The 17,666-nt window shown below is 42.3% G+C and overlaps 1 protein-coding gene across 7 annotated transcripts in view; it reads right to left on the minus strand.

Moving 5' to 3' along the window:
- The window catches only part of SYNCRIP (synaptotagmin binding cytoplasmic RNA interacting protein), a 21,268-nt gene extending 6,433 nt beyond the window's left edge, over positions 1-14,835 (minus strand). For 5 of the 7 annotated variants that reach the window (XM_081187361.1, XM_081187360.1, XM_081187358.1 and 2 more), the window contains exons 1-9: positions 13,011-13,170; positions 12,202-12,320; positions 11,958-12,065; positions 10,038-10,151; positions 9,774-9,950; positions 7,121-7,256; positions 5,916-6,121; positions 4,120-4,269; positions 2,808-2,929 (exon numbers count right to left, since the gene is read on the minus strand). In XM_081187361.1, the coding sequence (XP_081043487.1) occupies positions 2,808-2,929; positions 4,120-4,269; positions 5,916-6,121; positions 7,121-7,256; positions 9,774-9,950; positions 10,038-10,151; positions 11,958-12,065; positions 12,202-12,320; positions 13,011-13,158 (1,280 nt within the window). In that variant the 5' untranslated portion in view covers positions 13,159-13,170. Of the gene's footprint in view, positions 1-2,807; positions 2,930-4,119; positions 4,270-5,915; positions 6,122-7,120; positions 7,257-9,773; positions 9,951-10,037; positions 10,152-11,957; positions 12,066-12,201; positions 12,321-13,010; positions 13,171-14,611 lie in introns of those variants that run through there. The other 2 variants (XM_081187359.1, XM_081187362.1) reach the window with 2 other exon arrangements.
- Between the last annotated feature and the right edge of the window lie 2,831 nt (positions 14,836-17,666).

The raw sequence follows: 17,666 nt of genomic DNA on the forward strand, positions 1-17,666 counted from the left end.
TGGGAAATATTTTTTCACGAAACATTTACAGTCCTCATCAGAAAGGGAACAGGGTCAGCACATACATCTCTACATCCCTTCCATGGACAGAGAATGCCTGAAATGGGCTACTCACAGACTAAAAGGGAATACAGAAAGACCCATGAACGAGGAGGAGGGGGCAGGGAAAGAGATGCAGGGCCCCTTCCTAATTTCAAAAACTACCACAGCATAGACATGTTTCAAAATTGACTAAAGACACCATTTGCTGATGCTTTAGCATGGAATAGGGAGCAAAGACAGAAGCACGTGCCCAAGAGACATTAACAGCATGAAAAGTAGGGGAGTCACTGTCCACCAAATAATAATTAAGGGATATGAACTGCATGGAGAGAGGGAGCAGGTTCAAGCCAAAGAGAATATACACGAGCACAAAGCAGAAAGAAAGAGGACACTTGGGGCTGGATACCTATTAGGGCTGTGCACATACACGCCCAATCCAGCACTTTGGATAGACACCAAATCAATTCAGGGGCCAGTCCAAATTCGTAATCAGGGTTTAAATCCTTCACCCCCCCCCCATCATTATTTAACCCTCTGTTCACCAGCTATTGAGCAGGGAATTCAACCTTGATGGGTGCTGCTTCGCCACCACATTTCATGCAGGGAACATGCTAATGAAGCAGAACCTGCCTGCCTCCCCACCCAATCAAATTGCTCCAAGTGAGTCAACTTGACCAGGGGTGTCTCAAACCAATCTGGCCAGAGCTTAGATCTGCCCAGATGTGTTCAGGATTTAGTCAAATGTAAGTGTAGCTTTACAAATGTGCTAGCAGTATTGCTGCACCACCAGGAGGGTACAACCCACATGGAAACTCAGAAGGCCTCTATCTCAATTAGTTGTGATACAGTAAGTACAGTATAGGCAGTGACCATTTTGCACGGGAGTTCCATTCCTGGCCTCCACACACCCCAGCAGAGCACCCCATGCCCTCTTCAGGGTCCAAAAGGACCCACACGCTTGCAGTTGTGTGTCAACTGGACAAGCGCAAAAGCTGACTATCTCATTGTAGCAGTGCAGGAGACAGCATCTGCAAAATCCAAGCCTCACTGCCACTACTTTTCATAAATTAGCCATGTGATGCTAAATGATAGCTCTAACTGAGGACTACCTAGTGTAGAGATGAATGGTGCTATCGGAAAGCCTCTTTGAACATGCACTTTCATTGACAGCATACATTCAAAGGGTAGATATGCCGACTAAAATGAGATTTCAAACTAGCAGTAAATAAGCCTTGGATGTAATCAGAGCATGCACCATTCATAATTGAAAACCAGCAGTATAATCAAATTCAATCTGTTGTTCTATAAACAGCTAACATACATACATGTTCATGGTTGCCTAAGACCTGGAACCACCACCAGGTGCTGCATCATTTCTATTTTGAGTTGCATCCAACACTGTCTCTGCACCCACAGAATGGACTTTCACTCACATAAAGCAAGTTCAGTCCTCCCTGTACCAACAAAATCTGATTTGGATGGTCCAGAGACTGAGGAGAGGGGGTACAGCACTACCAAGTCCCCATGAGCAAACCCAAGTCTCCCATAAAGCTGAGTTTTGCCTCAGTTTTGCCTTTTACAGTTCTTATAAATCAATGCTTGAGACACATGAATATTTTTAACTCTTCCTTTTAATTTATTCCAGAAATGCAAAGAAAAGGCTGACATCCAATGGTGTCCATCCACCAGCAGTTTTCCCATCCCCACTGCAGCTCCCCATGCTCCCAAAATCTCCTTCGGTGTTGGGGACACTCCAGAACAGATTTGGAGGCGGTGATGGCTGCAGTAGGAAGAGGAAATGCATGTCTTGCTGCACAAGTTGACGTGTAATTGTACAACATTGGATGTGGTGTAGAAACAGCTGAGATAGCAAATAGGATGACAAATAAACAGTGGGGGAGAAGGAGTTTATTATTTATGATATAGTTTGTCATATAAATATATATATGAAAGGAAGATACAAGTGTTTTGTCAAGAAGGCTTCATACTTGACAAGAACTGTGGATACATTAGCATATAAAATGAAATTGCCCCTTCCCCAAAAAAACTCTCGAGGGGATACAGCTCATTCACATACTGACATCCCCCCACCACACAAGGAGTGTTACACATGTGTTCCTATCATGCCACAAAATGTGCATAGGATTGCAGTCTAAATTTTCTAAAATTATTGGACAGAATGTTGTCAGCAGTCAATTATTGTGTCATGAAAAACCACAGAGGATACACAAAACTGCAACAAAAAGCTTAAGGTGAGGATTAGTAACAAAGAACTAAAGCTTCTAAATACTGAATGGATAATTAGCAGCAGTGAATATAGCGGGAGAATAAAATTCATAGACCCAGAGACACTTTCTGATCAGCTACATGTCTCTATTGCTTTTTCCACTTTTTCTTACAGTATCTCAGGGGGCAAAGCTGCACTTGCCTGATCACTTCTGAGGACATATTATTTTAAAAATGTACATACAGGCCTAAATAACGAACAGAACACTACTTCTCACCTGGAGATATTATGTAGTTAACACAGTAATTCTCTCTCCACTTTTAAAAATAGACCAAAAGATGCAGGCTGCACTTTTATTTTTGGAAAAGCATGCATAAAGGGAAGTCGATATCTTAAGCCGTAAATGTCATCAAAGAACCCTACATTTTTTTTACAAATGTTTCCATGGTATGTATGCTGCGCATACAGCAAGAACTGCAAACCCACAACATTTGTATAAGTGTCATTTAGTGTCAAATGCACACACTTTAGCACTTACATTTGATTTTTAGCAGCTTGTCTCTGTGCTTTCCGCTCTTTCCTCTTTTGATCAGGTGGCTTTGCAAAAACTATTTCTATATTTTCTCCTTCTAAATCTTTTCCGTTCATTCCTTCCATTGCCTGTGGAGAATAGTTTTGAAATGCGTATTGGCAATAAATTCTTCCAAAAACCTGTTTTTTAAATAATATGCAAAGAACGCAGACAATATGAATAGTAAGAGATGTTGAGTAGTAGTAACCGCTGGTAGATATGTAGGGCATTAAGCCCACCTCCTGTCCACTAGAGGCCCTGTCTGAGGACCTTTGATTTTTCCAATGTGTATGTTTTCAAAAATACTCCTTGCAACCCATGAGGGCTTGAAACCAGATCTGCAAAAAGATCTGTGCTGCAAAGCAAACACTTGAAATTAAAGCAATCTCTAACAGCTACACATTCTCACAAAATAGGTTGCAAGGTAAAGTTGTTCAAAGTAAAAACAAAGAGAACAGGGAATTGTATGAACAAAGGGAACAAAATGTAATTCTTCAGCTTTCAAATGCTGAGATGACCAAAACTGGAAATAGCATCAGGTATGATATGAGGAGTTGTATTCTACTTACGTTTTCCCCTATGACAATTCTATTTTTATTTGGGAGGGAGAGTAGAAATGTAAATGATTGCATTTGGTGTCATGATTAAGTTTAGAAAACTTCAGGTATATTTAGCCACTCTAACTCCTACTTGGACATGCAACACTTGATTTGCAAATAGAAGGGCCCCGTTCATGAAACAGACAAGAGATGCAGCAGGGGTTCTCAACGAAGAAAGATGATTTAACCAATTCCTCCTTCCTACTACAAGCCTCGTGTCACTTCCTATACTGTTCAGGGGTCTCCTAGACTTCCAGACTGGCTTTTCAGGGGAAAGGCGTAAATGCCCAGGTTGGAGGTTTCTGTAAATGGAATTCCACTCATGAAAACTCTGGACTCAGCTGTTTCTGCACTGTGCACAAGGGTTTTAGAGTAGACTCTGGCTTAAAAATGAGCAGATCAGTGAACTGAACAGTCTGCATTCTATCCTTATTTTTAAAAGAGTATAGGACAAGGTAAGCATAGAAGCAATGGTTTTTCTACTTGGAGAGACAGCCATCAAAAATGAGCACCAAAATTCTCAGAACATGAACAGCCAACTGCTGTATTCCTATCACTTTAGAGCCCAAAACTACAGCACAAAGCTTTAAGCATTTTGTAACACAAATGTTTTAGTGAAACATGTGACTTAAAAATAACTTGATCATGTAGCAGTACCTGCAATGATAATCAAAACCTACCTTTACAGCACCATCACGTTCATCAAAATGGATAAAAGCATAATCTTTTAGCTTTTTCACTCGCTCCAGCTTTCCAAACTGACTAAAGGCCTTTTCTAGTATCTCCTCTGTGACTGAATTTGCAAGGTTCCGCACAAATAACACTTTCACCTAAAATAAAGCAATGATGGTTAATTCAGACTACAATTTTGTTTCATTCTTTGCAATACCGGCATTTGCCAAGAGCACTTGGGATGTGCCGTGGAGTTGTATCAAACACTGCAAAAGCAACTGCCAGTCACCCAACAGGACCTTCATCCTCTTCTCATGCACACCCAAAATCTAGTCCTGTGGGTCCCCTTAACCCTCAGAAGGTTTCGATGCAGACAAGGAAGATCAAAGTTCTGTTGTGCACATTCTGGATCTCAACATTTACAAATTCCAATTGTAAAGAATTCAGACAATATATTTCCCTAAAAGCTGCTATTATTATTATTATTATTATTATTATTATTATTAACAACAACAACTCCATCCACATTTTTTTTCAAAGAAGCTTATAGCTGGGAAAAAGGCTACTAGCTCCGAATGTATACTCATTCTTCCAATGTCACTTGGAATATGTAAGAGTGGTGGTATGTTGTTGCAAGTCCCAACACCCAAAGTCCCTGGTTAGCTGCTGGAACATAAAAGGCACTGACATAGTTTCAGGATAGAAAGGCATCTGACTCCTGCCTAGAGCAGTCATCCGTCCCAGCAACGCACATTCACTATTCCCCCAGATTTTTACCTAATGTGGAAATGAAACCCAATTCCAGTAAATGATAATAAAGAATCCCAGTACAAGAGAGAATTGCAGTGATGGGACTTGGTGATTTGAAGCCATCACCTACAACAATGGGGATACTAAGACTGGAAGAAAAAGAAGGCAGGACTTGTATTGACAAAATGTAATGAGATAATGCAGTAAAGTTCAGTCCCTATCCTAACTGAAACTAGTTTTGTCATACTAGTCTGATAAATGCTGGTCGTGCAAACACAAACAGGGCATCAGATTGAAATATGTCTCTTACTCAGTTATAAGCCAAGTAAGCTTCAAGTTAACAATCCACAATTTGTATAAAAATTATTAAAAGCAGTGAAAATTCATATTATGATCCTATTTGCAAATTTAACCATAAAGCATGTTCACCTATTGAGTTATCAGCTTTATATAGTTTGGTTGAAGATTCAAGCAAACTTTTGTAGCTTTCACAAATGTTGTTGCTCTGAGTGCAGAACAAGCCATTCAAGTTAATGAAGGAAAATCATTTTGCAAGCATTATTCCTTCTACAGCATATGCAGTGTTTGAAACTCCCATTGTTGTAGGTGCATTTTGCAAGAGGGCATTTCTTTAGGGCAAGCAATTTCTAAGCTCTGGGCTCAGTACTGCACCTAAGATTTCAGAGTAAAACTACAAAGTGGAAGGAAAGGAGGACCCTTTTCTGCCTCCCCACTCCCAGCAACTCTTTGAAGACTGGAGAAGAGACCCTCTTAAGAATATTAGGGGGGTGGGCAGGGGAAAGACTAGACCATGTGAAAAATGAACATATTTTAGCTGCAGTTCATTCATTTTCAGCTTTGTATTCTTCTTATAAAAAAGTGTGCCTTCCTTTGTTGCACCCATAACCTAGGTTTAAGGTGCTGTTTAGCTCTTAGCTTTCATATCTCAGTTTCTAACACTGAGCATTTGCCATATGATACAGATTTAACAAAATAATCATGACTTTCAGCTTGCTATAATTTTTTTTTTTAAAAAATCACTGTTATCTTTTACCTTTGCCATGACTTCAGGATCTGGATCTTCTATAGGATCAGCCCATTCAACTGTAACCACATTACCCCAGACTTTCACTTTTCCGCTCATTAGCCTACGCCTGGCTTGTGCTGCAGTTTTATGATCTTCATATTCAAGGAAACAAAAGCCTCTATTCTTTTTTTTGTCATCAGGTTGGTGATACAATATTACATCTGTGAGACCCTCTGAAATTGAAGCCAATCACGTGAGTTTAGTTAAGCAGTCATACAAATTTATTATAAAACAGAAATAAAACTTTGACAATTTGTCTTTTTACCCTAATATAATACAGTGGACTATTAGATTTGCTAAAATTCCCCAGTAAAATGTTAGAATTTCTTATATACTGTCTTTTTCCGTGTATAACACGTCTCTGTGTAAAAGATGTGTATAATTTTTGGGAACTCCAAATTAAGAAAATGGGGGAGCTTGCCCAGTGTATAAGACAAGCCCCAATTTTAACCTAATTTTTAAATAAAAAAAACCTAGTCTTATACACGGAAACGTACGGTAGCTTATCTTCTGTTGCTTTCCCCCACATATACCATGGCACTAACTGAAAACCAACAGAGAAATTTAATTTACTCCCCATCAAAAGTACTTTTCTAGAAAGTGAAAAAGTCTGAACTGAACAAGAAAAAAGACTGCACATGAACAACACTTGCCTCTAATTTGGGGCTAGATATTTGACCAGTCAAATATTTTCAGCAACTGACCAGTATAGTATGTCTCTACTGAATGTCATGAATATTCCATGACATCGTAACAGCTTGGCTTCGTTTGCCCTTTATTTTATCTTAACACAGTTTAGTGTGTTAACATAAAATAAAGGGCAAACGAAGCCAAGCTCTTACGATGTCATGGAATGTTCATGAATATTCTAAATGATTGACAACGCGATCTAGCAGAACTGAGCAAAATTACTCCTTTAATAATTTCTTCCAAACAGTCAAACTTACTGAATAAGGGGCTTTGGGTAAAACCTCCCTCAAGCAATGTATGACAGAAGGATAGGCCACAGTCCCAGCTCATCTCTTTCTTTACTGTCAAGAATATTCCTTATGATCTCAGTTTACAATGTCATCATCATTCAACATCAGCCGAAAGATGGTGAAAAAATTCATCACTGATCACTTGAATTATTTCCTTTTAAATTCACACACCCAAGGTACAAAGTAACTTACCTGTTACTTTGCTAAATTCTTCAACTATCTGCTCCTTTGTTTTACTCTTAGGGATAGAGCCAACAAAGAGCCTATTATTGGCAACGGAGATACATACACCAATATGTTTTCCAGAGCGGATTTCATGATTGTTATACTAGAAGAAAGAAAGTAATATAGGGTAGGTCATCCAAAAGTGCTTGTTTTTCCTTGCTTGCAAACGTTAAACTTTTACTTCACTGCAGAAATATTACTCAATACAGAGTAGTATTTTTTTCAAAAGAGGAGCAAGTGCTTCAAGTACAGTGGTACCTCGGGTTAAGAACTTAATTCATTCTAGAGGTCTGTTCTTAACATGAAACTGTTCTCTTTTTTTATAAGATATTTATTAAGATTTTCAAAGTATTACAAAGTAAAAATAAAAAAATAAGAAAATACAAAATAAAAATGGTTAAAAACAACTCATTCTTTCCATTACTTATTTTTCATTAGCTTATTTCCCGGACCTCCTCACGCCTCCCTTTTTTGTATTCCAGTTCAGTTTGTTGGTTCAGCAAATCCTTACCCTCTTTGTTTATCCTAGTCTTTAATCTTAAAATATTGTAACGTTAAATTTTTACCTATTAATAATCCATTTTTCATATTCCCTTATAGTATTACAGCTGAAAACCACTTAATTTCTATCCAACATCATTCTAACATTCATTAATTTTACAATATTTCTGTAGATAGTCTTTAAATTTCTTCCAATCTTCTTCCACCGACTCTTCTCCCTGGTCTCGGATTCTGCCAGTCATTTCCGCCAGTTCCATATAGTCCATCAACATGAAACGGTTCTTAACCTGAAGCACCACTTTAGCTAATGGGGCCTCCCACTGCCACCGTGCCGTCGGAGCACGATTTCTGTTCTCATCCTGAAGCAAAGTTCTTAACCTGAAGCACTATTTCTGGGTTAGTGGAGTCTGTAACCTGAAGCGTCTGTAACCTGAAGTACCACTGTATTGGGGGTGTACCATTTTCAGCAGCGTGGCTTCTAACCATGTGATAATGCAGTTACGTGGGCCACCGAATAGATGGTTCTGTATGGCACTGGGTTGCTTCCACCTACCTGATTAAAAGTAACTGGACACAATATCAACGAAGTGTATTGAGGCACTTTAAAGACTGACAATTTTATTATGGGATTTTATTATCATGGGCCTTGGTTCATAAAAGTTTTTAAAATTGCCACAATAATGGGGTTTTTCTTGCGGCAACAGAATAGCCTAGCTACCCTGTAAATGAGTACACTATGCTTGTCAGCTATGTGGACACCACACACACACACACACAAGAACCTTGGAAACTGTAGCTTACCCCTCACACAGCTACAATTCCTAGCACCCTTAAACTACAGCTCTTAAGATTATTTGGGGGAAATGTGCTTCAAAGACACCTTGGGTTAAACCCTACATGTTGCTCTAATCCTAGATCAGAGAAAAGCAGCAACAGTGGTACCTGAGAACAACTATTCTCTGCCTTTCAACTAATACACAAAATGTTGCTTAGTTTCAAAGAAACCAACTACAGCTGCAACACTGCAGCAGGATCCTCTCCCATTGGGAACACACATCAATATAAAGTGGAGTAGAAGGCATCCTTACCATACTTCAGTAATTGTACAAGTCATCTCACTCTGTGAGGAAAAGTTAAGCCTAAGACTACCTATGGAGCTACTTGGTTTTTGCTAAGTGTCCCACTGTTCTTGTTTTGACTATGAGCAAAAGATGACCTTGTCAATCTCTCTCCCCAGATACTGCTCCCCTTGACCCTTTATGGCAGTGCTCATTCCCTGAATTGCAAGTCAGAGACCAAGGATATGCTATAATCCTCAAGTAGAAAAGCAAAAGGGGGAACAGAGACCATGGAGAATGGTCCTTCATTTTAAGTAGTGGGACAATTAGATTACTTTAATATCAAATTAAGCCACATGAAGGCACTGCACACTATACCAATTTAGTGTACCATGTAACACTCCAGTACATTCAACACTAGAGACCATAACCAAAATTTTAATTACGGGTATGGAACTTTAAACTAAAGAAATGGTATTTCATAAGCCCAGTCACTAGCCTGGATCTTTTTCAAGCAAGTAAAACAGAAATCTTTTGTAAAATGGTAGACAGCTAGTTTTCTTTCAGGTCAAGGGCCACGTTTCTTAGCCTTTAAAAAGAACTTGTTCAAAATCCTGCTCTTCATGCAGTAATTCCATTTCCCCCCACATCTATGATATTCTAACATATAGCCACTAATAGAATTAGAGAAGATATTGTACAGTATGACCTAATCCAGGATTGCCTTTGAATGAGTTAAACAGCAGATATCGTGCAATGCGCCCACTTAACCCAAGACATAATTCCATGTGTAAGACTGCAGTATAAGCATTTCCATTTCTGCTATCCCTGACGCTCACAGGGATGGAAGGGGGGGGGAAGAAAAAACAGCATGTAACATAACAAACTGAATAAATAAGGTAAAGGAACTCTTAGAACTGCTTAACTAAAAGAGGTTACGATTCTAATCTATACATCATGATGTACACCGAAGAGTATACTTTCAGCCACTGCCAGGGATTTTTGTACTTGATTTTAGATAAAGGGGTGATCCTAAAAGAATGCAGTAAGAAAAATCTTACCAGTTTAACAGCTTCCTGAGCTGCCTCTTTGTTACAAAAAGTGACAAAAGCGTATCCTCTGTTTAAGCCTGTCAGAGGGTCCATCATTAAGCGAAGATCCCATATAGGCCCTGCTTTCTCAAATAATGGAACCAGTTCATCCTCAAATAAGTCCCTTGGAATCTTACCCACAAATATCTGTAACAAAAAAAGGTATTTTAAAAAGGATCACACATACAGGTAGCAAGGACACACCACCCCATCATAAAATGTGATGCTGCTTACCTCAGTGCCAACAGAAGGCTGTTGTCCTGAGTAGACACACTCTGGGGGAGGACCACCATATTTTCTTTGTCCAGTAGTCACATCAAGTGTGTAACCCGTTCTCTCCAAAAGTGCCTTCAAATTTAAGTTTAGAATTTTAAATAAAGTCTGTTTACCAACTAATTACACTGTCTAATTAAAATAGGAAAAGAGGACAAATGTTTGCAATGAAATCATCTTTGACACTTATGTTTTAAGAGCGACTTGCATTCCCTCTTTGAGTATGTCTGAGTATATACTAATTTTGAGCAAATTTGATTTTTGCACAAAATCACACCCTCCCAAAAAACCTATTGTACATTTCAATCCTAAATCCTGTGTGCAAAGCTTCTCAAAGCCAGTTTTGCTTCCTTCGCTAGGTGCCTTCTGTTTGCATAGGCGGCTGTTATGCCAAGAATCCTACACTTATCCCACCAAATGACGGCCTGTTTGTGCCTCACTGCAGGGCAGTAGTTCTCAAACTTTTTTCTCTGGGCCACTTTCAGAATTTAAATTTGCTTGCACCACACTGAATTTTGTATTGGTAAGAAATACATAGGGAAACTGAAATAAACAACTCCTAGCAGTGCTTGATTTATAAAACAGAACACAACTACTTTATAATGTGATCACTGGACAGCCATAAAGTATAAAACAACGTAGCTGTGTAAGAACATTAATCAGACCCAAATATAATACTGATTATCCTTGAATCTTCCCATCACACTTGCCACACCAGTGTGGCGCACCACACCCTTTGAGAACCACTGCTGTAGGATATCAGCAGCCTTCTCTTGGCCATACACAGAGCCTGCTTCAATTGAGAATAGCTGTGCCCTCTGAATTTGGAGAGCATGCTAGAAGTGAAGCATGGAGAGACCTCAAGTTAAAAGAACACCTAATAAAACATAGCATGCCTAGTAGAGCAGCAGCACAATAAGCTTGGAGGTGTCCAGGTCACTTTTTATGGAAGGCCACTCTTCCCCCTCCTCCAAATTGTATGATGAATTAGCATAAACATGCATGCTTCAATCAACACTAAGCCTGCCCTACAGTCCTGGGGACATGCATACTTCAGTTTGACTAAAGAGATTTAATACTGCTCAGTATTTCATTAGCTCTTTGTGAATGAAATAATGGATAAAATGTATTGGAATTCCAGTAACTCAAGTACTCAAAAAACAAAAGCAAACAAGGCATGGAAAAATATATGCACTGTGTGCAAATGCTACATTCAATTGCTTTTCTACAATTTCTGTACTTGATTGTTGTGGGCTTTCACACAATAAAAAATTACTCTATCAAAAGATATAATTTCTCATGGTAGAATAAGTGAAGTATTTGCAGTATACTTCAATAGTCATGAAGCACTGAAGTCTTTCCAGTGTCAGGCTGTACTAAACTTCCAACTGCTGGCTGATACAATTTAATCTCAAATTACAGTGCCAATAGTGATGATTCATGGCCCGTCTCTATAAAAACAGGTGTGAATGTATATCTACTAAAAACAAGAAAGAGAAAGCCTGCAAATCATGATGCCAATATTAAATGTATGGACTGGGTACAAAAACTGCCATTCTAGAACAATTTGTGGCATAGTGCTAGTGGCACAAATCAGATGTCAGAGGTACTTTCACAATTGTACCCTGCTAACATCTCCCTCTGCAGGATGCAGCACAGGACCTGTATCCAGAGACTTTTTCCAAGAGTAAAACATGGATAAATACTGTGCAGAGGAATCTAAAGAAGAGTAAGCTGCTCTTATAGAAATGTCAATTGGCAAGCACCAATGAAGGGATGACCAAGAAAAATATTGTTAAAAAAATACTTCAACACAAATCATTCTTATACAACCACAAAAATTAGCACTAAAGGCATAAGCATACTGGCCTATAAACATACCTTGATTTTTGCCTCATCTGGTCCTTTGCTAGAATCTGCCACTTTGGTCCCTTGTTTTTCTCGCTGTCTATATGTCTTCATGACGCCACATAAAAAGGCACTTTTGTTCTAAAAAGATTACACAAATAACGTGTAAGGGCTGAATTTTAAATCAATCATCCTGACTTGTTCAAGTTTTTCACATGTGCTAGTACAAACTGTAGTACTATCAAGGAACAGAAATGCCACTATAGTAGTACATTACCTGAACATGTGAGAGGTCACTGTCTTTAAACTGCTGAAGCACTGCCAATGCACCTTCTTCATTAAATTCCTTTAAAGCTTCAATAGCTCTTTCATCTAAATCACTGTGAGCAACTAGCCCTAGAAAAAGAAATATTATATTCTAGCATTTTAGTTATTTCATTTCAGAAGCAGATCCACTGGTCAGAGGCCCATTTCAGGATTTCCCCTTTACTTAAAAAGTTGCCTTAATCTACAAATGTACTGTAACACATATGCTGAAACTTGTTAAGTTTTGACAAACTCTGAAAAGTCATAATTTTGCATAAACAGTTGACTCAACTTGAGCAGTGATTCTCAGTACTTTTCTGCCTCTTAAGGAAACTGTTTAAAAAGACTAAAGCACTCAAACAATTCTATTGGTCTCCAAAACTGAGCTTCAGAACATGACTGAAAACACAGTAGCCTTTGCACCCACAGGTTCAAACATTAAATCAGGTATCCTCCAGAAGAGATGCTTATGATTACTGCCTCACTTACTACACAGTGCTCCAAAGACAAATATAATCCACTATGAACTCTTCCTACTGCCTGAAGTACAACTGCATTCCCCTACCACCACCCATTCACTCAGTACCACAGACTAACCTACAGCAGCATAATGCCACGTTATTGTTTATCATCCAAACACTTGCTTAGAAGACTGCAGTCCCCATCTTTGGGTTTTTGTTTTTTGTTTGGAAACCACAAAAAGTTGCTATTTTAGCCCAAAGCAAGGAAAAGTCCAATAGAAAATATTGAAAATGTGACTTTGCAAGTTTTACATCTTACCTGCAACGTAAATTTCATCTAGTTTTTCAGCAACTTTCTGTGGTAAACCAGCATCAAGCAATGTCTGGAAATGCTCAGAATGGGTAACTGCAGCAGAAGTATCCATCGGCTCTTCAGTACCATTCCCATTAACATGTTCAGAAGCCATGTTTCCAGATATCTGTTCAAACGCAATAAGCATCATAATTAAGCTATAAACCTTAAAGCCGAACTATTGGTGTATCAATCAATACATGCAGCTACCTGCTAGGGACTCGCAGAGTTTAAGCCGTTTTCCCTACTACTTTTGCAATCAGAAAGCACGCAAGGCTTTTTCAAGAGAAAGACTAATAGTGCAAAGGCATACCCTATAACCAAAGCCTAGCGAGGATATTAAGATTTTATTGCAGATTTTACACAATCCAGCCGAACTCTCTAGCTCACCTCCCTTCTCTGTCTCTCTAAAACGCCCTAAGCAGCTCTTGGAGAAGTTAGAAATGGAACATGAAGCAAAAGGCGCGGAAGAACGTGCAGCCACCAACGCGCGACACAGCCACTGCCATTCCCTGCTTTTACCCGAATCGCTTCATTCAACCCTTCGCACCTCTCGCGAAATCCCGTTCCGCTGCCTACGCTACAGCTTCTTCCCGCCTCTTTGACAGGGCCTAAAAGCAACCAGGCGAAAGGAACAAAGCGCTTCCCAGTCCGCACCCAGCCCAAGCGGCGGCAGCCGCCATATGCCCGCTGGAAACACGTGCTCGGCGCGTTCAAATGTCTTACAACTTCCTCCAGCGACCAACTTCCCTCCACCCCACCCCACCCCCCCTCCCGGAAAAGCAGCCTGTCCCTCCTCCTCCTCCCCCACTTTTCCCTCCGGGAGAAGAATTGCAACACCCTGGGCCCGATTTCGCCATGTGGAAAGAACGGGGGGGGGGGCGGACAAAAATGACTGCCTTCCCATGCCTTTTCTCCTCCCGCCGGGTAAAAACGCACGCACAGAATCCAGACCCTCCCCCCCTTCTTCCAACTCGAGCGTTGGAAAGACACGGATCCCAGGCTCCGGCCCGTTACGTGACACGAGGCACGCGGCAAAACCCCACCACCACCATTAGAAAAAGAAGTCGTCCCGCAGCCACATTGGCATCGGCGGCGGCTGCCTGCCCTGCTCATTCCAGCCTTCCCACCATGTCCCACCCCACCCCGGAGGCGCCTCGTGGCCAATGAATGGCGCTGCCGCCTGGACAATGAGGCAGCTGGAGCCCCTCGCGGGAGGGAGAGGGGGGGCGAGCAGGGAGGGCTTCCCCTCGTTTCCCTCCACATCGTGCGGCCTAGCTTCACCCGCCACCCAGCGTGGCTAAGTGCCGGGAGAAGCTGCGCGGGACAGGGCCGCCGCCGGCCTCTTTTGTTTATCCAAGCTCCCAGCTCGCCGGAACCGGCCGGGCGGCAGGCTGCCTCCCGCTCTCCCTCCGTTTTCCACGGGCTCCCGGCCCGCTCCTCCTGGGGAGAACCTTCTCTTCGGGCCCCTTCTTTCTCTCCACCCCCCATAGCCAACCCCCCCCCCGCCGACTCTCCCTCTCCCCTCCCTTCTCCACAGCGCCTGACGAGCCCCGGTGGCTGCTGACCTGTGTGGTGCGAGCGGCAGGGGCTGGCGGCGGCGGCGGGGGAGGGACGATGAGCGGCGCGCGAAAGGGCTCCGGAGAGGGAGGGGTGGCGCGGGCGGGGGGCGCGGTTGCGGAGCTGCCCCTTCTCCGCTCCCTCAGCGTGTCCTGAGAATGTGGCAGGAGCCTGCGTAAAATGGCGGCCGCTCGAGCGCTCACGCCGCTGCTGGCACCAACCAACCCCAGCCCCCTTCCACTCGGTTCAGGCAGGGCGGGGAGAAGCCGCGAGGAGGGAGGGAGGAGGAGGCGCCGCCGCCGCCGTGTGAGGGAGAGAGAGAACGCGCGCGCGCTGGCGCAGCCCCAACGCCGGGGTCTCCCGAGCAGATCCACAAGGGTTATCGCCCCGCCCGCTAACTTTGGCAAAGCTAGATTCTTAGGCAAGGCGGCGGACCAATGGGAGGCCGCGCATGCGCCTACAGACCGTGGCTGGCGGTCCTCGGCACGCTGTAACGTTGCGGAAGGCGAGAGAAAAGAACGTTCCGTGCGCTGCTGCCCGCCTCCGCTGCGCGCGCGCCCCCCTTGCCCTGCCGCCGCCGCCCGCTCTTTGGGCGACTCCTAATTAGCGCTCTGGGACACTTGCGCACGTTCGAGAACTGAGGGAACTTTTGCGTTCTGAACGTAGTTATTTCGGATTGTCACGGCTATTGCAATAAGCTTCTTGACGATTAGTTCAGTGTTGCTTTTACGCTTTGTTACGTTATTTAATTTTTGTGTATACTGTGTATTAGAGATATATTTAATTTGTGGGGATTTTTTAAAGTTCGGTGTAAAGTCGTTCGGGGAACCTGGATGTGTACCAGAAGCTGCTGTTGAATAAAAATGTAGTTAACCGGCACTGCAGTTAAGACATAACAGCGAAACTCGACATTCCATTTAAAAAAATAATAATTGCACACACTATCATAGCCTAGCAAAGCTTGGTACTATTCAATTTAAAATTAGTAACAGTAGTAGCAGTAACTAATAATAATTATATTGTCAAGTAGATAAACAGCTTTAAACAGGAAGAATACAGTCACTGCTGCCAGTTAATGCTACTTTCCGTACACTCCTGAATTCCCATGAAGGGCAGCTGAGGTAAAGTTGAGCTGAATCCTCAGTTCCCAGGAAGGCCAGCTGAGGGACAGCTGAATTGTGAAGACTATTTTTTCCCCATTATGGGAGGTGATAGGGACAGGACACAGTTAGGCTAATGTCTAAAGCGGGGGTGGGGTTGTTTCTGACCCTCTAGCCCAGGCATGGCCAAACTTGGCCCTCCAGATGTTTTGGGACTACGATTCCCATCATCCCCGACCACTGGTCCTGTTAGCTAGGGATGATGGGAGTTGTAGTCCGAAAAACATCTGGAGGGCCAAGTTTGGCCATACCTGTTCTAGCCAAATCTAGTGGGTTCATACTTGTCCTGTGAAGCCATTTGGTAAATTCTAGGGACGCAGGTGGTGCTGTGGGTTAAACCACAGACTTGCCGATCAGAAGGTCAGCGGTTCAAATCCCCGACGGGGTGAGCTCCCGTTGCTCGGTCCCTGCTCCTGCCAACCTAGCAGTTCGAAAGCACATCAAAGTGCAAGCAGATAAATAGGTACCGCTCCGGCGGGAAGGTAAACGGCGTTTTCATGGGCTGCTCTGGTTTGCCAGAAGTGGCTTAGTCAAGCTGTCTGCGGACAAACGGCAGCTCCCTCGGCCTATAGAGTGAGATGAGCGCCGTAACCTGAGTTGTCCACGACTGGACCTAACGGTCAGGGGTACCTTTACCTTTTAGGTTGGATTACTGTAGTGTAATGCTTCTTTTGCACTTGATCCAAAAGCTGCAGTTAGTGGAAAATGCTGCAGCAACGTTGCTGACTGGAGTGAGAACCTGTCTGCATATAACAGCTTTGCTCAGAGATCTGTGCTGGTTGTCCATTTCCTACCAGGCCAAGGTCAATGTGGTAATTATTACTATGTAAAGTCATTAACAGCTTGGGACCAGTTTGTGAGATGGCCTTACCCCAAATATGCCTACTCAAATGCTTCGATCTACAGAACTGGCATTGTTACAGGTGCCACATAATACTCATTCTTTAGTTTTAAGAAACTGATCTTTTATTGTGGCTACATTTACACTTTAGAAGTCATTGCCTATTGATATCATCCAGGCTGCTTCACTATTTTTTATATCCCGCTTAAAACATTGTTTGTTAAGCCTATCTGGACATGTAGATGTCTACCAGCTCCACATGGTGCGCCAGCTGTGACCCTACCTGCCTGCGCACTGTCATGCCAGAGGTACATGCCCTGGTTATTTCCCACTTGGACTGCTGCAATGTGGGGGCACCTCTGAAGGTGACTCGGAAACTATAACTAACCCAGAATGCAGCAGGTAGAGTGGTGACTGGGAGTGGTCACTGGGACCATAGAACACTGGCCATAAGGATCTACATTGGCTCACAGTATGTTTCTGAGCACAATTCACTGTTTAAAACCCTAAATGGTTTTGTCTCTGTATACCCAAAGGAGCATCTCCACCAGCACTGTTCATCCTGGACAGTGAGATCCAGCTCTGAGGGCCTTCTGGCGGTTTCCTCATTGTGAGAAATGAAGTTACACAGAACCAGTCTTCTCAAATAGTGGCAGCACCCACCCTGTCAGATGCCAGAGATAAACAATTATACAACCATAGACATCCGAAGGCAGCACTGTATCGAGACAATGTGTAATGTGTTGCGTTTCTGTTGGAAGCAGCCCAGTGGCAGGGTCAACCCAGTCAAAATGTGCAGGGTACCAAAAAAATTTTTTATCTCTTTAAAGCCTATTTTAATCATATTTTGTAATGTTTTAAAATACCTGTAACTTTTTGTCAATAATTTTAGTATTTTATTTCACATTTACCTAGACTCCCCCACCCCAATCAAATGGTATGTTAATTTCCACAAATATAATTTTCATGTAAACCAGTCATCTGCCCCTGCTAGTGCACCATTGGGGGCCTTAAAAGTACAGCAGGCTTCAGTTCTAGAGTGATAGAGCTGATGCCTGCAGA

The sequence above is a fragment of the Podarcis bocagei genome (assembly GCF_964188305.1).
Source record: "Podarcis bocagei genome assembly, chromosome: 3".
Classification (NCBI taxonomy): domain Eukaryota; kingdom Metazoa; phylum Chordata; class Lepidosauria; order Squamata; family Lacertidae; genus Podarcis; species Podarcis bocagei.